Source organism: Lepisma saccharinum, chromosome 8 (genome assembly GCF_977018435.1).
Source record: "Lepisma saccharinum chromosome 8, izLepSacc3.1, whole genome shotgun sequence".
NCBI lineage: Eukaryota > Metazoa > Arthropoda > Insecta > Zygentoma > Lepismatidae > Lepisma > Lepisma saccharinum.
The window spans coordinates 50,264,462-50,285,469 of record NC_139236.1 but is presented as its reverse complement, the minus strand read 5'-3'; the positions used below and the strand labels follow the sequence as shown (position 1 = coordinate 50,285,469).

The 21,008-nt window shown below is 38.0% G+C and overlaps 1 protein-coding gene across 3 annotated transcripts in view; it reads right to left on the bottom strand.

The window, feature by feature from the left end:
- Rop (Syntaxin-binding protein Rop) overlaps positions 1-19,381 on the bottom strand; it is an 87,009-nt gene extending 67,628 nt beyond the window's left edge. The window contains exon 1 of one of the 3 annotated variants that reach the window (XM_083126638.1): positions 19,364-19,381. Coding sequence is in view for 2 of the 3 variants with exons in the window: in XM_083126635.1 (XP_082982761.1) it covers positions 14,745-14,772 (28 nt within the window). In the remaining variant the exon portion in view is untranslated. Of the gene's footprint in view, positions 1-14,744; positions 14,977-19,363 lie in introns of those variants that run through there. The other 2 variants (XM_083126635.1, XM_083126636.1) reach the window with 2 other exon arrangements.
- Positions 19,382-21,008: the final 1,627 nt, after the last annotated feature.

Below are 21,008 nucleotides of genomic sequence, written 5' to 3'. Positions count from 1 at the left end.
GTGATGCCCACGCCACGTAGTAGTGCGGTGTTAATCAAAATTTATTTTCCTTGCACAATAAACACTGATATTCCTCACAATGCTTCTCACAATTCCCTGGATTATTCCTACGAAAAGTGCACCAGGCTGGCAATGAGACACAGGTGGCCAATAGATGTTTCCTCAAGTTTCAGTTCAAAACTCCATGGAGAAAGTAGCCAAATACAAGCCATGTTGTAATATAACTTAAGCTTCAAGCAATAAAATTGTTCTCAAACTTTGGAACCCTTTTCACCCAAAGGTGAAGCCAAGAGCTCCTAACATTTTTTCTATGCATCTGAGTGCAAAATTGAATTTACAAGCCAACGAGAATTCAGGAATTTCATTTTGGAGATGTATTGGTTTTTGTTAACAGCATACATACGCCTTACTGTGTTGATATTCTAGGGATATCTAGCACAAAAAAATCAATTATTTCATAATATAATAAATAGAAATCAAAGAAGAAAGAAAATGCTATTACAACTGAAAGTCAATGTGACATGTGTACTAGTTTACCCATGTATAATTTTCCAGATCATTGTGCATTGCATTGGAGAAGTACTTCAAGAGTTGTTTATTTCTTGCACATGCACAGTGAATTCTTAAAAAATCTCATCAGCAAGTCTCTTTAAGTGTTGGGAAGCTACTAACATGAAGTCCAGAACTGTATCTTCCTCTTGAAAACATGAACTGAATTTTATCAGATGCCATGAAAACAATAGCATTCCTTCCTTCGAAACCTAGATTAATTCATTAATTCTTGTGGATACATCAGCAAAATTAACAAGACTAAATGACAGAATGGTGAGCAATGAGGAAAGTGTGCAATTCAGCTCTCTGTTCGAACAGTTGCAGTAATAGTTTTCCTCGGAACAAACACCACACTTCCAGTGGAACAACAAGCATTTCTGAATAATTCTCATATCCTCACACAAAATCTAAAATATGCATGCATTCAGTAGTCGGTATTTTATGAAACTGATTATTTTCACAGCATCATCATGGATAGTTCTATGAGAAGTAGCCACCCTCTTTATAGCAAGCGCATGCCTGTGAAGTATGTTTGGCTACCATTTCGATTGAGAAATGGCACCAGTGAATTTCATGGCCATTGATATCACAAAAACAAAACGTTTCACTGGTCCTGCCACATCTGTAGTTTCACCAGTTTGAAGACCACAATCACTACACTTTAGGCAGCAAATTAGCTTATTCTTTTTATTCTTCACATTAGCTGCTAGGTCTTTAATCTGGTGAGACACTGAGTCCTTTGATGGAGGCATAAGGGATACTTGTTTTACCAAAATTTCTTCCCAAGTCAATATCACAAGATTTAAGTAATTTCTCTCTCCACTGGCAAGAGCTTCACATGCACAAGCTATAAGATAAATAACTGTGTAAGATACCCCGGTCATCTTTCTGTTTGCAGTATGAGATGCCTGAAACATATCTTTTTCATCTTTAATAAATCATATTGCTTGTGTGTGTGTGGGGGGGGGGGGGAACCATGACATCTTTATATTTATTGCAGCTGGAACAGAGCAGTATTCAACTTTTGGTGAAACAAAACATTTGTAAAAAGTGCTGAGAGCAGTCAGGTTGTTTATTTCGGAGAGACGATAGAGTAGACCCAGCATACACATGGAACCCATAGTGACTGCAGAGATGTGGTCAGAAAAGGAGAGATTCTTGTCAAATATAATGCCCAGGTCCTGTGCGGCAACTCTTTGAACAATTATTTTTTATGAAAAATTTAGTATTAAATGTGTTTTTCTTTAAGGAGAAGGTCATCATGGTACATTTTTGAGGGTTCAGTTTTAAGTTCCAAAATTCACACCACTTTATTAGAGAATCCAAATTCTTTTGCAGAAGTGCCATGTAACTGAAATTTGAGATTTTACTAAATATTTTGCAATCTTCAGCGAACAAGAGAAGGTTTTTACATGAGTCGGAAAGATATTCTGGAAGGTCATCAAGGTACAGGATGAAGAGAGGAGGTCCAAGAATACTGCCTTGGGGCACACCAGAAGATACAGCATAATAAGAAGAGCAGATTCCGGAAAGAAAAACATTTTGTTGTCTATTTTGGAGGTAGTGTTTGATCAGAGAGAGAAATTTTTCATGAATATTGAATCGATGAGATAATTTATGTAGCAGGTAATTGTGGTTTATGGAGTCAAAAGCTTCGAAAAATCTAGATATATTACATCCAGTTGGGAGTTTTCATATACGGAGTGGATAGCATCAGATAGTAAAATGCTCAAGTTAGTTAAGCAGGAGCTGCCTGGTAAGAAGCCGTGCTGTGCTGTATTTATGTATGGAGAGGTAAATTTGTAGAGTCTGTCCTTTATTATCTTTTCACATGCGATGGAAAGTGGTGAAAGAAGGGAAATGGGTCTATAAGAAGAAACTGACCCTTGTCTGCAGATTTGTATAACTGCACTACATTAGCATTTTTCCATCGATGTACCCTCATTGAAGCATCTGTTTAATAAAATAGAGAAGAGGATAGAGAGAAGCTGAATTTTTGAGGAAACCAGAAGGGATTTCATCAGGACCATTTGCACGATTGTCAGGCATTGAAGATATTGAACTTGTTCTGGAGACGTGGAGAGAGATATGTTAGAGAGTGACAGTAAAGTGGAGTCAGATTGGGAAGAGAGGAAGCCGGTGTACTTGAGGTTGTATTTTTCGAGAGAGAAAAAAAAAAAGTTAAAAATATCAGCTCTGTAAGGGCCCTCTGCGTGTACTGAGTCATGTTTAACTTCGAAAGGTATACGAGAAGTTTACCTCCTTGAGTTAAAAAGTGACCAAAATCATTTTGGGTTTGATTTAATTTTGTTTGTGATATTGCCAATGTACTCACTGTATTTCACTTTCTGTAGTTGTTTAGAGTGGCGTCGTAAGTCGGTGAAAGTCATTTGTGTATTTTCATTAGGAAATTTTTCCAGAGATCCCAGGCCTTCTTTCGGTTGTGAAGGGCAAGTAATAGTAAACTGTTGAATCAAGGGGGGGAATTTGCACGATTTAGTTGTGACGAGGTGTTTTCAACACCCTTGTGCTTGCCGTCAACCTGTTTTTCATGAAGGACAGTGACCATGCAAGAACTACGTAAGTCACTCGAAAAGTGGGGAGAAAGGCAAGCAATCCTCTTCCTTCTAATGCGGACAGCTGTGCCGCATTGCCGAGCCTCATAAAAGGTGAAGTTTATGTTTGCAGCCAATACGACAGGAAATATGGGAATTGAAAAGTCTGCATACGTAAATATCTTAAACTAGATAAATTACATTCCAAGGTGTATAAAGGCTTTGAAAAACATGAACTTAAGATATCAAAATTGTTTTCAAACAAACAATGCAAGCGGCACTTGCCCCGCCTTCCTTTACCGCACGCTTCTGATATAGGCCTACATATACCACTGTCATCGAGTGGTAAATTAAGTAATCTAAAAGTTTGATTCTTAAGTTTTGTGTGGATTAGCGTCCACTTCCCGTATAAATTTACTTTCTGGTCAAGCGTGTAATGTTTACTCTTTCTGCCTTCCATGGCCGACCATTAACAACTGAAAATGTTCACTTAAGGAACCGCTGTTCTGTTTTTATTATGGAACATGTCAAACGTTAGCTATCAGTATATTATTAATGTTTGTACTTTCGTATCGCAATTAAGTACAAAAGGAAATGCATCTTATGTTCTGAACAACTGTGGCAACTCTTATTGAATGCCGCATGCCCCCTCTCCTTGTCTTGTCTGTAACACCGGTACACTGCACTCGACTTTATCTCAACTCAAGACCGACCAGAGCCATGCCCTCTTATCTTGTTTCGTACTTGGAAAATGCCTTTTCTTTTTGCAACCACCAGAAATGTATACTTTTGTAGCTTGGTTACGTACAAATCAACTGTATTTTATGAAAATTAGTACGTATAACTCCGAATTATGGATAAACACATTATGTACAAATAATGTTTAATTAACCCATTACTGCCCACTGTCGACATAAAATTTAATAATTTAGTATCATTTTTTGCTCATGTGTTTTGTGGTATTTCTTTACAACGATAATTTTTGTGGATGAGTTGGCAACTACTTCAGCGACTACAGCAGAGTGACATTCAGTTTCCCTCCACAGAGCTTGGCGAGTCATTGTTGTTCACACGTGTTTCCATTGTGTTTGCATCGTGCGCTATGACTGCTAACAATAGGTATGTTTTTTTTGTATTATCCTAAAACTTAATTAGGTTATTTTTATGTGTGCCTAAATAGCACATATTGGTTACATTTACGTATGTTCACTTTCGTTGAATGGTTATCATCATCTTCTACGTATGTCGTTATAATTTAGTGTCAACAGTGAGCACGAACGGTTCCACTGTTTTCATCACCGGCCATGTTATGATATGAGTTGTACAATTTTTTCAGGTTGACTGTAGAGCAGATCACTTGTATATTATATTAGAAGAGACAGACGACCTCTTAGATGCAATTGTATATGCCAAGCTTCCTGAGAATGTTCTTCTAAGCAATGGAGACAGTGATGAAGTTGCACGTGTTGGAGATATGAACAAACTTTCTGGTAACGAACTTCGGACAGGTGCAGTGCTGGTTTGCTCCCAAATCACTGATAAGGAAATAGTGCATTTGAGATAGGGTGAACCAGATGATGATGCGAGCGATAATGTTGCAGCTATTCCAGTGTCCGATGTGTCTTAAGTTTGATTTTGGAATTCCTCTGCAGAAGCAACCAAAATCTGAAGCGTCAACAAGTACAGATCACGGTAGTTGTATTCAAATCGAGAGTAAACAAATCAAGACTGGAGTAAAAGTTATACCTTCACATCAGAAAATAAAGTCTCAAGGTCGTAAGTGGGGAAAATAGTGACATCAGAGACAAACACGACCCGACTTTCTTCAAAATGATTTCACTCCCGTACAATTGTTCGAAATGTTTTAGGACGATGAAGTTATTGAATTTATAGTTCAATCCACAATTGAGTATGCTGTACAGAAGGGAAAACCGGCATTCACATTGTGCAAGGATGAACTCAGACTTTTCTTTGCAATATTATTCCTTTCTGGATACAATGTAATGGCTAGAACCAGAATGTATTGGGAATTATCTGAAGATGTACATCACGCAGGTGTTTCGAAAGCAATGTCAAGGAATAGGTTTGAAGAAATACTGCGATACATACATTTTTGTTACAATTCAAAACTAGACGCTGTTGATCGTTTTGGGAAGATACGGCCAGTTTGGTCTATGATAAATGAGCGATGGCTTCAATTTTATTCAGGTGATACATATCTCTTAACTGACGAGTCAATGGTGCCATATTATGGGAGACATGGCACGAAACAGCACACATCCACGCGAAACACATTCACTTTGGTTTCAAAGTATGGGCATTATCGACGTGTCTTGGGTATCTTTATTCAAGGAGACCCTTATCAAGGTGATGCGACGGGAAATACAATACCAGAAGGCGGCTCTGTAGTCATGGATTTGATATCCAAACTTTCGGCTCGTTCACGGCTCTCTGTTTTTTGACAACTATTTTACTTCTGTTTGTCTGCTCAAACATTTACAGGCACACGGTCATGATGGAACTGGTACGGTTCGCCTAAATCGTGTGGAAAATGCTTCACTTCCGGATGTTAGTTCGTGCAAGAAACAAGAGCGGGGAAGTTACCATCAACTAACAGACAAAAGTACTGGCATTACTCTTGTACGCTACCATGATAACAACATCGTTACGGTAGCATCAACTGTCTCAGGTGTGTCACCTCTGGGACATGCAAGGCGAAGGAGTAATGCGGACAAAAAATATATTTCAAATGAAAAAGCATTGTAATTTCTTTTAAATATGTTCATGTATCAATATAATCTGAATGTCAAACAATAAAAATATAAAATATATGGAATTTAGTTTTAATTACTGCAAATATATTTAGTAAAATAATCATGTTTAATAAGAATTCAATATGCTGACTAAGGCAGTAATTTGTACTTGGTGCAGAGTCTGAAGAAGACCTTGCTATAAGGTTGAAACAATACGTTTAGTTTATGTTTTATCATAAAATTAAATTACTGCCTTGGTCAGCATATTGAATTTTTATATCATTGAAACAAGGCTTAATGGTTTTATAATGTTTAATAAGGTTTTGTTATTCAATATTGATGGTGACATCCGTGATGTCGACATGCTATAACTAAAAGACTATTGGTCAAAAAAAATAAAAAATCATTATTTTGGTATTATTTTAGACAAACTACAAAAGGCTTTCTCAAAGGATACAAGAAATTTCGAAAAAAAAAAATTTGGGCAGTAATGGGTTAACACGTTTTTAAATTATAGTTTGCCAGGACCCACAGTAATTACAAAGAACTGAGTTACGTATAAAGCAGTCTCAACTGTATTAGTGGTTTTTGGACCACTCAGATGGTTTAAGAGGGCATCGATTTGCTACGGACAAAGAAGTGCAGGAAGTGGTGCATAAAGTGCTGTGTAATTAGCTGAAAACCTTATCCTCTGATGAAATAAGCAAGCTTGTGGACCGCTGAAAGAAGTGCATCAAAAAGCAAGAAGACTATGTAGAAAAATGATGTAATTGTTCAACCCCTGCTTTTGTTTTATTAAATTACAGAAACAAGTGTCTGGATACGTTTTTTTTACTTTCCCACATAGTACCTCACAGAACTGATCACAACTTTCAAATACTACACAGTATTTAAAATTTATAACAAGAATAGCCACAAGTAACACAAAACACTCTGCTATCCCCCAAGGACAGAGAGCGTCCCAGGTACAGAAAATGAATCAGCATTAAAATTATAATCCAATGTGATTAACAAGTACATGTGTATGGACAAATACATGATGGTAATTTTATCGATACAAAAACTTGCATCCCTATTTGATTATTGTTCATTTTGTTACTACACATTGTATACTATGTACAAAAAGTACCCGGAATTTATGAATAAAACACAAAATACGAGGTCAATCATTAACATTTATTTTGTAGCCTTCAAAATAGGCCCCATCAGATGCAACACGCATATGCCAATGCTTAACCCAGTCTTCAAAACACTTTTCAAACCCAGACGATGGTATCGCCCTGAGTTTCTTCTGCAAATTTCCTTTAATGGATTCAATTGATCCAAAACAGCCTCTATGAAGTAGTAACTTGAGTCACGGTAAGAGAAAAAATCACACGGAGCTATATCTGGAGAGTATGGGGCTTGGGCGAGGACATGTGATGAGTTTCTGGCCAAAAACTCACGAACAAGAGTCGATGAGTGCGACGACGCATTATCATCGTGCAAAATCCAAGAATTGTTTTTCCATAACTCTGGTCTTTTCCAGTGAACATTCTCACGCAGATGCCTCATAATGGCACATAAAACTCTTTATTCACAGTTTGTCTCACTGGAAGGAATTCTGAGTGCACAACACCACGATAATCAAAGAAAACAATGAGCATGACCTTAATTTGTGAGCAACTTTGGCGTGGTTTTTTGGGTTTTGGTTCATTTTCGAAGCACCATTCCGAAGATTGTTGACCTGTTTGTAATGTCATATTCATACACCCATGTCTCATCACCAGTTATTATGTGATTCATAAAGGTTGAGTCACTCGAGGTTCACAAAATCATGTCTTCAGCAACATCCCTGCGATGTGCTTTTTGCAGGAAATTCAGCTCCTTCAGAACAAGTCATGCCGCAACGCGTTTCATGGCTTACACATCAGTAAAAATGTTGTGAACGGACATGTGTGATATGCCAAGCTCCCAAGCCACCTCTCTCACACTCACACCCCAGTTTTCAAGCACCATTGTCCTGATTTTTCAGACGTTTTCGTCAGTTGCCAAAATGGAAGGTCGACCAGAACAGGGCAATCAGCAACAATTTCTCTGCCTTCTTTGAAAGCCTTGTACCATGCATATGTTAGTGTTTTCGGCAGACACGAATCACCAAAGGCCTTTTGTAGCATTTTCAACGATTCAGCACATGACAGTCCATTGGCAACACCAAATTTCAAACAAATTCTTTGCTCAGTAGTTGTCTTCATTCTGCAAATTGCAGGGACACTCGTCAACACAACTAACGTAAACAGCTGCTGTGCACAAAATGATGGATAGATTACTCTACCCCTTTGCATGGTCATTCAGTACAGTGCTGCTATCCTATGGACAACATGAATTCTTGATACCTTCAATGTGGGACTTTTACCAGGCAAATCCCAGGTACTTTCTTTATTGAAGGTATGCTCACTGTTAGATGATTCAGCAAGAGTTGAAACTAACAAGGCCTTCTATCTATTGAAAATCCACATACACACACACAAAAGACCTAATGATCAGACACGTTCATTCAATATGACTGTGTATAGTGGAACCACAAGCAAAAAAACCTGCACAGAAGCACATTGCGCCGGCGGGTGTGGGAAAGGAACATTCAACATAGCTCATGTCAGCGTTGCCAGGCCTATTGATTTCTTGGGAGAATTCCTTAATAAACTATTGCTATGGAACCTCCAACGTCCAGCTCAAAAACACATTTCCTACTCATCTTACTTGAACATGGAGGGGAGATGTGGAGTGGAACTCTACTTGGCCGTGAAAAGTGCAGTTTGAATTGTGAAATTATGTCAAACGCTACTCAATTGTGCTAGGTCATTATTTTATTACTTTTACTACATTACTATTTTTAGATGGCTGTATTTTATCCCGCCCCAAACTCTATCTCTATTTTAGTTACTTTACGTCGCTTTTGTGCCTCTATGAGTAAGTACGACAACAAGGATGAATGAAGTGACACAAACACAGTGAAACGTTCATGCCTCTCACTTCGTAGCATGGGCAGAAATCAAAAGTTTATTTGCCCAACATACTGAATGCAAAGACTGTTTCTTCTAACTGTTTTCAGTCTCCTACTTTTATATTTTATGCAGATCTACCTGCTCATTTTAAAGATCAACATTAAAAAGTATTACAGCATAAATCCTACAATATATGAAACTCACTTGCACTGTTTCACATGCAAAATTACTTTTATCCTGAACTTCTCTAGTATATCATAAATAATTTCATTGTACCCTCCTTCTAATAATTTGAAGATACAGACAGCTGTGGTAGTTTCTAATATTTTTGCCATTCAAATTTGATATTATTATAGTAGCAAGCTCATGGTTCTATTTTGGAATGTGGATGAATCTCCTATTATACCTAAAGAAAACCTTTAGTAAAATTATAAGGCACAAATCATCCCCACCCTCTCTCCATGTGTGTGTATATTCCTGCCCTAAACGACCAGATAATAGCGGTGTTGGCAAACAATGACTGAGAAAAATTTTGAATTCTGCTTTTGACATGTTGAGAGAGGTGGTCAGAATTGTGTCAGTACAGGGCTAAAAATTTGAGTTATTTTTTAAAATTGACATAACTTCTTGGCCACTATTGGTGGTGATGAGGGTGTCTAGATCAGAACTTGAATGATTGATTTTTCTAAAAACTATGGATGTGTCAGCACATTGCCTATTTACACCCATCATTTAATATGGGAACAATACACTCAAAGAAAACAATGTCCTGAACAGCGGAGAATACACCATGTTGGTCATTATAGCCCTGTCTAGTTGGCTGCACTTTTTGACTTGCTTTGTTGGTTGCACGGTGTAACAACAAGTGTCTAGTTTTTTGATTTGGAGTCAAGTAGTGTATTTGGTGTCTGCACTACCTTCCGGACCGGTGCAAGTGTGGTGTATGGTCACGTGATGCATGCTAATTAATCAAATTGCCGTTTAAAGCAGCAGACAGGCATTTGTTGAATCTTCTTAACTTGAACACCGCTTTCAGTCTAGTTGGTTGCAAGTAATTTCCTTACACCACCCTGACACTGGATACACCTGCACTGCACTGTCAAAAAGTGCAGCCAACTAGACGGGGCTTATGACAAACATGTGACTTGCACTTTGTTTTCCAAGCACACCATCGGTCATGAATATAGCAATGATGAGAATAAGGCATCACCGACAAGATGTGGGGAGTCAAATGCACAGAAAAGTGTTTTAGCTATCCTTTTTTTACAGCAAAAAAAAGGGGGAATTGGCGAGGTAAAGTCCAATAAACATATTGGAGTAGCAGAAAGGAATCGGTTAACTACACTGACATCCTAAGATTAAATCCTGACACCCTAGTTAAAAGCAGCCGTTATGTATGGAAATTAAGAGTACAGACCCCACTATCTGTGGTACTAGACACCAAAGCCTCATTAGTCTGCAGAAAGTAGTCGGGGTTTACTACATGGAATTGGGTACCCCTCGCAAAGGTCACACCTCACACCCCAGACAGAGAATCAAACCTGGAACCTTCGGTAACTGAGATGCCAGTCTATCACTCAACACACACTACCACATTGGAAACACAAAATGATACATACTAGGAAACCAGGAAGACTGATAATAGGGTAATTGGTAAGAATAGTTGGGGCTGTTGACCCACTGTGCTGCCTCCCAGGAAGACTGATAATAGGGTAATTGGTAAGAATACTTGGGGCTGTTGACCCACTGTGACCCCTCGAGAATTATGTTGATTTTTAGTAATCGACAGATTTCAATGTTTCATGTAATATAAAATCAGTTCCAGCATGCAGGAAACACAAATAACAGATATTTGATCCCAAAGCATGGCTCACAGAAGTAAAAATCTACCATTTCCAAGTACTTTGCAGCTTTTTATTTGTATAAACCATTTGTATGCACACTCAAAAAGCAAAAGGACACGTTGAAAATAACTATCAGTCCCAACCCTAACCTAACAACGTAAAATTAGAGCTGCTGTTGTGGAATGTGTTGTGTGCTACATTCACTTGTGCGAAGCCTTCAGGCTTTTCTTCTTCATAGTAAGGTAACATATGTACTTGATTTCACAACAACACATTTTCGCGAGCTAAAAACAACTGAAAACATTCATGGACAACAAAATCTTCATAAACCAAGCAAAATATTTCACTTTCTCTGGGGGTAACAAATACTTTTCACAGCAAGGTGTAAGTTTAATGACTAACTAAAATAAATCATGCTCCAGAAAAATATTTTAGAGGTTAATTTTGGACCATTAGAAAAACTCTTAAATATTGAATTGGGTACTAAAGGGTGATCCATAAAGAACGCCGGATTTGAAAAGGACGCCATATTTTTTTTTGTTTGGTTGGCAGCATTGTTGATGCGATTGTTGTTATCAGTTATCATTGAGGTTTTGTGTTGAGAAGCGTTTCAGTTGTTCTACTGTTTGTGTGTGTTGCTAATGCCATGGAAAGGTACAGTAAGGAACAGCGAGTTTTGATTGTCAAAACGCACTACAAGAATGGTGAAAGTTTCGCGGTGACTGTTCGGATACTCCGTACGATACTTGGTCATCTTCATGCACCAAACGAATCAACTGTTCGTAGGTTGATGAAGAAATTTGAAGAAACTGGATTAACACAAGACATCAAAAGCCCTGGACGCCCTCGAAGTCGCCGGAGTGAAGCAAACGTTGCTGTTGTGCGTGATTCTGTTGCTGTGAGTCCTGCAAAATCGTATCGCCGTCGTGCTCAAGAACTGCATATGGCGCCAACAACAATGCAAAGAATCTTGACGAAAGCTCTGCACTTGCACGCGTACAAAGTGCAGTTAACGCAGGAACTGAAACCAGCGGATCATGGAAAACGACGGCAATTTGTTGACTGGATCCTTGAAAGGGAACGAGAGAATGAGGGTTTCGCAAAGCGCATCATTTTCAGCGATGAAGCTCATTTTCATTTAAACGGGTTCGTAAACAAGCAGAATTGCCGAATATGGGGATCTGACAACCCAAGAGTGATTCAGGAAAAGGAAATTCATCCTCAAGAGAGTTACTGTTTGGTGTGGGATTTGGAGTGGGGGTTGGATCGGTCTTTACTTTTTTGAAGACGAAGAAGGAAATGCTCTGACAGTGAATGGAATTCTTTACCGTGCAATGCTAACTGATTTTCTTTGGCCTCGTTTGTATCAAATGAACATCGAAAATGTATGGTTCCAACAAGATGGCGCAACTTGCCACACTTCAGAAGAAACAATCAATCTGCTGCGTGAGAAGTTCCCGGACAGAATAATCTCGTTGCGAGGAGACCAAACCTTCCCACCTCGATCTTGCGACTTGACACCATGCAACTTATTCTTGTGGGGGTACACCAAGTCACAAGTTTACCAGAACAAACCACGAAATTTGTTGGAACTTAAGCAAGAAATTCGACGTGTCCTCAACACACTTGATGGGGAAATGTGTGATCGGCTCATGGTGAATTTCATGGACCGAGTGATTGCGTGTAGGGCTAGTAAGGGGGTCATATGCCTGATATTGTTTTCCATGTTTAAACCTTAATATCTCCTGAAGAGAATGGTATGTGTTTTGTGCTTCTTTTCCAAAAATCAATTTCATTTACAGCAACTTCAAATCCGGCGTTCTTTATGGATCACCCTTTACTTCTGTATAGTGAAAACACCTAGAAATCATTTCTCTCGCACTCTTTTACATTGCTAACGTACAATTCTACATTGTGGAACATTTCTATAGGTGTAATAATGAATTTCTAACGAAAATAATGTATATTTTTTAAATTTACCATTACTCACTGTTTTTCCTTTTTCCGGTTCTGTAACACACAATGTGGCAATAGTGTACTGGTTCATCGTGCGTTGGGGCAGTGTTTTGTCGATTTGGAGTGTGTATGCGGTGTTTCCAACCTTCTTCACCGAAAAATACCTAATTTTGTGCTTGGATTTGAAATTATGCTAATACCTCATTAGCCTCACAAACCATTGGTGTTAGCCCCACAAACCATTTCCGGTAAGGTTAGGATAGGCAAGAATTTTGTTGAATTTTTGAAAAATAACAAATCTTGCAACAAAAAGGAGTGTTTGGAAACATTGACAGGGGGTTACGTCGTCACGGACCATCCTTAATGTATAGAAGCAAATGGAAGCAACAGGAATTGCATTGTTGGGAGAGATATTTTTATTGGAAAAAAAAAGATGATTTCACGCAAAAAAATATTACACCGTTAAAGAAAACACATTGAGGAACTTCAACAATAATACAGAAAGTGATTTCCGTAAGTAGTTTCGGTACTACTTTACTATACACCTATCAATGATTAATTTTGCAATTTTTTACATTGCTAATGTTCTATTCTGCATTGCGGAACATTTCTTTAGATGAAATAATGGATTTCTAATGAAAATAATGTCTATTTCTTACATACAATAGCCAAACGAACCATCATGGGGATGAGGTATGCCTACTATGTTAGGTTAGGTTCCATTAGCACTCCTTTCGTTCAATTTAACATATACGGACAGCATCGGAATTACAAATTCCACAGCATCTTCCACACCCGGCAACAACTTCACGACGCATCCTTGACACTTCATCTTGTAGCAGCACCAATAGCGCATATTGTGCTCTCGTGCAGAAAGCAAATGCCGGCAGCAGCAATTGAGCGTCGGAAATAGATTTTCGTAGAAAACCACATGCATTCGCATTAAAATGGATCAAAACTACATTCCCGAACATCAACAACGGTACAGAAAATGATTTGCGTAAGTACTTTCTCCTGTAAATTTGAAGAAATCCGTCTCCGGTATAGTAAAGTGTTACCGTAGTTTCTTCTGTAAAAATATATATACTATACAGAAGTGTTACCATTGAATTGATATGCCACTTGCATATGTATGCTATTCTCAAACACTATAGTAAGAATAAGTAACTATCAAAATTATAGAATGACGGGAATCATGACATCAAATAACAGAATCTATTTCCCAGTAAGTACAACTATCATACTACGGCTTCTTTTGAATATCCATATGGTTGTTTTTAAGTTTCTTTTTATGCAGAAGTAGCACAAAAAGTAGCGACAAGGAGTAGCATAACTAGTTCCTTTTTGGTAAATGTAGCGTTCTGATCACTGCACAAAACGATACAACGCCATTTATAATATTTGCCAACAAGCTGAGTAATGAATATTCTCATAAGCAAATGTCAAACTTGTAATGAGAATGGTGCCAAATGAGCAAACTCAAAGTTTACTGGCAGCATACAATATATGGGGTAACAACGTATTTACACTACGTAGGACGTGAAGTTTTGAAATTACGTATATTTTTCCCCGAATAAAACACAATGAACGGTTATATTATGACCCCCTTTTACTAGACCTTCTACACCGTATAAATTACCATGTTTCTTTGTACATTCCAAATGTTGTTGTTAAAACTAAAAAACGCCTTGTTTCTATGTTTCCTAAATATTAAATAAAAATAACACTGCCCCTGTCAGTCAGTATGCAATGCACGAAAGTCGTAAATATACTTGGACAAAATAAATGTGCAATGTCACGTTCGATTACAAACAATACTTGATTTGAAACGGTAAGCCAGAAATAAAAATAACTGCAACACATAAATTCTAGTGAAGAACACTTATTATACAGGTACGTATAATAAGACACATCACAGGAGGATTGGCAATGAATCATCCGAGCCCATCCTCGTCCATAGTGACGTGAACACTACGGAAATAATATTCCAAGCTCTAGAATACAGAGCGAACATATATTTCACTAAATGCAGCTTCACAATAACAATTTGGTACCAAAACATGTCTATAAGTAACAATTAGTGAAGTTCATAATACTTACTCTGACCAACAAGCGCCTTGAGAGCCATTTTTGCAGCTAGAGTTCTGCTAGCGAACGATTGTTATACCCTCTAGCAGACAAACAGCAAACTAACAACATTTTTACTGGTCTTTGATTTGGCGTCAAACCTATCATCCACACCACCTGTCCACCTCCAGAATTTATTTTAAACAATCTACGATAAATTATGTCAAAATTAAATGCTTGTATTATCAAAAGTGCTCCTATCTGATTATAGCTAAATTCATTCGTCGTGATTTTCCTTTGTAAAACAATTTTCACCTTAAAAATTCCATTGGGTTTGCATGTGGATAACTTATACATCGTAATGTTCATTATCGTCGTATGTAAGAAAATCAAATGAATCCCTCAACTGGACTAATTACACTACGAAAAGTATAAAAACGCGCAAAATAGTCAAACTCAACCAATTAGTAACGATGAAACCGAGGCCGCAGACTCTACGATAGTTTATTTAAATACGCTGTTCAAAATACTTCCATTCGCTTTGTTTTGTGATGTGCATATAAAAAACCACAGATAAAAACGAACGACTAGCGGCCACACGTAAGCCCATCCGCCAATACGAATTTTTAATGAGATAATTTAAAGTATATGATAAAATGGCACCAGTCCCACAAAAATTCTTCCCGGCCTAACTTCCGTTTGCTGTATGGTAATGTCATTATTCATGCACCTATTCTACGTTTAAAGGTTTACTTACATTCCCTACATCTCTAAATGTAGATACTAAAGAGGCGTTGTGTAACTTTATTGCCTTTTTTTTTCTTCAGATCATGCACATATGCATAATCATAGGCTTCATGTGTTTTAGGTTTAAATAAATTGGAAAGGGGCAGTCGTGGGCAGTTCTGGGTTGCAACAATCCCATTGACTAGCTAGTGCAATGAAGGTTATGTTTCTCATAATTCATAAAGATTGCATGCATATTTGTAATCACAAGAACAGATGTCGCATTTTAGACAACAAATAAAATGCTATGCAAATTTGTAATATGCTATCTCTACTCCATAGAAAATTTATCTCCTTAAAAAAATGTAAATCTCAATGATAGTCAATAAAATTAGCAATTTATTATGATGTCCTTAGTACACTGAACCTGCAGTTTTGCAAACCCAGGCTACAGTTATATCCTAGAGGATATTGTCACATTTTACTATTTTATTTAAAAATATAACGAGCTTAAAAGTCTTGAAAGTTCCTGGTGACAAATGGTGAACATATTCTTAACGGATAAGTTCTGGAAAAGTTTCCAAGCTCTTGGAAACAGAAATCGGTAACAGTTTCATAGATCGGAGACACATTAAAATCGGATATTTTGTGTTTCGCATGGTTCGTACTTACCAATTGTGTATTGCGGAACATAGTTCGTGCCATTATGCTTTTTACACGAAAACACTTTTTCTACTAAAATAACGCATTTTTCTAAGTGCTACCGAACGCACGTAACATAGCGATATCGCTTACTTTGCGAATGATATCGCTTCTTTTGTTTTCGAATATCAGTGTTTCCAACATTCTTCACCGAAAAATACCTACTATCGTGTTCCTCACGTGTGCAACTTGTACATTATGCACGACTAGCTGATGGATAGCCCCATGAACCATTCCGATAAGGTTAGGTTAGGCAAGCATAGTTAAAAAAGGGGGGGGGGGTTCGAAACACTTGACATGATTTTCAGGTCAAATAGATACCACGATGAAAGAAAATACCTCGACTAACGTTAGAAACCTTAGAGAAACTCGTTTCCGTAAGTAGTTCCTTCTGTAAAAATTAAGAAATGTGTCTCCGATGTATGAAACTGTTACCCAGAAATCTTTCCAGAACTCCCTGGACAATAACCCGAGAGAATATGTTAATTGCAATGAACTTTCCTTTTCATAAAGTATTATGTAGAGTCCAGCGCAGATAATTCTGCCGTGCAATGCGCGACAGAACTAAAGAAGCAGTGTTGCTAATGGAGCAGATAGAAAAATCGCTGCGGTGCGCCGATGCACAGCTGTTACGTACAACAATAAAATTAGAGAATTCAGGTCTATCTAACGTTGAGTTTTAAACGTCATGCATTATACCAGGACTAGGATTAATATGTACTAACAAGTGACTATGTATGTAGCTACATACATATGGACTAAAAATTCGCAAAATATGAACTAACACATAAGTAAAATTACCAAAAATGCTGCAAAGAAGACTTCTTCATACGATTCCTTATTTGAGTGATTTCAAACAAAATAAAAAAATATATATATTATTTTTCATTGCATTAATGCACTGGTGGCGTTCTAACTTTTCACTCCCAAAACCCGTATACACTGGTATGGAACTGCAACGGCAGATAATAACATGCCAACGTGTTAAACCGCTACAATTGCACCATAACACTCCTCCTGAAGCAGTATTATTATTTCCTCTCTGAGATCGGCGACAGTCGGTTGCCTTTGTTGTACATTTACAAAGGATGCCGGCTTCCACAACAATAACAAGTACATATACTGCCACTAGACGATAAGCTGCGCGGCTTTTTCTTTTGTTATGAACCAGGGCCGGCGCTAGTCATTTTGCCTCCATGGGAGGTGGCGGCAGATGCCGCTCTATTTCGACCCCCCCGGTCATTACGCAGCAACGGAAAATTGAAAATCAATATATTCCTAACTAAAACATCAAAATATAAAATAAATAATGAGGCTTCTTATGCTATTTCAATACTATTCAGCGCAAAAGAATATCTCGCTCGATCACAGTTTTCAATAGGCTTATTTTTTTCTTCTCTTCAAATTTTGCCGCTCTGGGCGATGGGACGGTTCGCCCTCCCCTTCCGCCGGCCCTGCTATGAACTTGGTCACCCATCAAAGCATGGCAATTTTAACACAGAAAACAATATGTATCGCATTAAGCAGCAAAAATGACAGCCTCCTCTATGCAATTTCTACAAGAACACGTGCCGGAGCCAGAGTTGAAATGATGTTGGAGCCACATAATTTATTTATTTTGAATAATTCCAAAATTATGAAATATGAACAATTTGTTGCTGCTGTTCGCTGCTCTCTTGCCAAAATGCTTTATTGGGATGCTAACACCATGACTGGCTTCCTCCTTCATGAACTCGTGCACGTTGCTTAGAATTTCCCGAGCTTGGCTATGCAAGGTTTTTGATTTCAACTTCGACAGAACTGGAGGCATTATGGAATTTAACGTTCATTAGCAAACACACACTTTTACATAAACACACGCAATACACGCACACAACGTCAAACCGGTCAAATACTTAGTATAAAATAAAAATATGGTGCTTCCAATCCAACAAAACTCACCGCCACTTTACCTGCTTTCCCCTTCCGTGACAGAAATAGTGCTTCATTATTACAGTTGGCAACACTAGTTACTAGCTAGCCAATGAACATGCACTGCATAAAAGAAGCAACGACTACGCCGTGCTATATTGCCACATTGCCGTCCCTGCTGACCGGTGGGAACCGCGAGCTGGAGCGCTGTTCAATTGTTTTCAATGAAGTTTGCGCGAGTGTGTCCAGGAATGGAATGACAATATGGCAACAATAGCGAAGGTTTTCGAGCAGGGTAGAACACGTGATGCTAAGAGAGAGGGAGACGAAACGAAAATACGTTTCTACGCAACGGCAAATTTACGTGTGTGGCACTCTAATTTCCTATTCACCACAATTATCTCTAGTTTTTCTTTGAAAATATATGTTTTAATTTGTCCTCCATAATGCACATAACTACTGCTAGTTACCAAATCTCAATCTGTTTTACTCTTTTGAAACAAGTGAATCCTAACTAGACTCATGGTATGATGACACTATACATATAACTGCAGAATTTCCATTTTTGGAATGTCTTGCACCAGAGCACAAAACACTATGATTCACTCTCAAAAACACACATAAAAGTTCCATAAAAATGCAAGGAGTAATAGCACCATTGCGGTCAAATTTTTATTCACAAAAATTTTGCCAAATAAATCTGCATTTTGCTCAGATAGGTGAATCACGACTTGGCCTACGAAGCCTTGAGCTGAGGGCAACAGCATTACAAAATTCTATTTAGTGTAAATTGCCACCCAGTATTTTAAATGCATAAACACAGTTCTCCATTATGTATTCAAAATTAATACATAATCTAGAACAAAACAACTTGGCTCATTTCTATTCTGTTCCAGAAGAAGACCACTATTGGTTGACAACTTGCAGCTGCAATTTTATACCATTCAAAACAAATAAGAAACATCATAAGCTATATGTGAAGTAGAGTACTGCATCAGACCACTTTATCTCACTCAAACTCGTTCGAATGTTTCACGCTCGAATGTACCGCACTCATAGTGGAATGATTGGCAACGTCCCGTATTTCAAAGCCACTATAAGCAGAACTGTCAATCAAGGAAACCACTTTATGCAATTATAATTCTAAATATTAATTATGTATATTATTATGTAAGCCTCAAATACAATTATATGAAAGTGTGCAATATCGACAGATCGAAACCAAAAATGGATACACATGCTGACAGGCCTTCCTAAGTAATTACAAATCGTATCACAGTGCAACAGGTACGTGTACATCATTGTTCACTTACCGAAAAGGATAATAATATTCTGGAAAATAATAGATGCAGTTAAAACATTCAATCGAACTTCATTTTAATGTAGTATGACTTGAAGCTTTCCTGGCAATGAATGATGAATAGATTCTCTCAGGCTATCTATTCTTCATTTTAATGTGACAATAATCATAGAAACATAAAATGTCAGTCTAGGTAGTTTCAGCCCATAATCATAATCATTTTCACATATCTCAGGAAGATACACAAAACTCCCATTTTAAAATGGAGATGATGATTATGTCCACTTATTTTTCAATTTCACTTCGTCTTTTACTTTACGATCTGTATTTGAGATCCCACTACCATAGACAAATGACGGAAATATGTGTACTAATAGGGTTCGAGAGTCCAATTGTATTTCGCTCGTTCTATTACTTTCGCTCAAGTGGAAGAACTATCAATTCTGTACGCCATCTAGCGTTGCTCATGCGAACTGTTTGCCACTCGAGGGAAAAACGCTCATTGCAGCACTCTAATGTGAAGTTTAAAAGTTAATTATAATCTGAAGAGTTGGCTGCTGATCGGTGCATTAGTGATTATTGTGTTTTTTTACTTTTCACACACACACCATTCTTAGTTAAGTAACCTTCATGAATAAAATATTCATTCCCGCTGTTCCGTCTTATATACAGTGGCAAAGCGTGACATCTCAAGATTTTCCAAATGTCAGGGTCGATCTTTCAATGGGAGGTGGGGGATGGGGAGGTACAATATATCTCTGCGATAAATGCCAAGGTCACTGCCAATTCAAAAAATTGTAAAAGCTCATACAACAGACCTTAAGAATACAAAAAACACAATATTCTATCCTATACGATGAGAATTATGGTCTGCCGTCAATTGTTGTTTTCATAATGAAAAGCAAATTTCATATCGTTCAATGTGTGCTTTTCCTCTTAACAAGTGGAAATAGCAGACATTCGCAGTGGTGTGCCCGTGTAGTTTTTAGTAGTCATTCCTGAATTCCTCATTTTGCCATCTTTTCCTGCCTTTGACGATCTTTTTTTTTTTTTTTAGCCTAAGCAGGGATTATGACCCTCACCAACCCCTCCTTGATCTCGCCACTGGACACTCTGAAGAATCTTGATGACTCCAGACCCAGACAAACCCTGCCGTGGCTATAAGCATGGGGATGGGAGCTGAAGAAAAGGCCTGTTATAACTCAGACCTTCAAGAGTGGGGGAAAGTAGACGTTGTTGAAACTGCCTGTTTGGAAGCGTTCGGCCATGGTTTGGCTGTTCTCGGCACCATTCAAGACGATGGATTCGCGCCTCTTCTGCGATGAGCTGGGACTTCTAACAACTTTGTCTTAAATGGGAAACTTGACGGGAGGGTTTGGCACGAGGGGTAGTACCTACTGGGACATCATTTTAATGCGCTAAGATTAGCGAATCTCTTGCCTGTTTCATGCTGTCACTTGGCTTATTTCGCACAAATATGCGAGTATGCTGACTTATTTTTTACTTCTTCTCCAAAAATATTTTTATTACTTTGTTTGGTCATCGCCACATCTCGCCTCTGCTTATATAATCTATCATATTCGGGAAAAAAATATGTTTGCCACATATTACTTACCATTACAACAGCTGGCTCGATGGCCAAAAACATTAATTGGTTG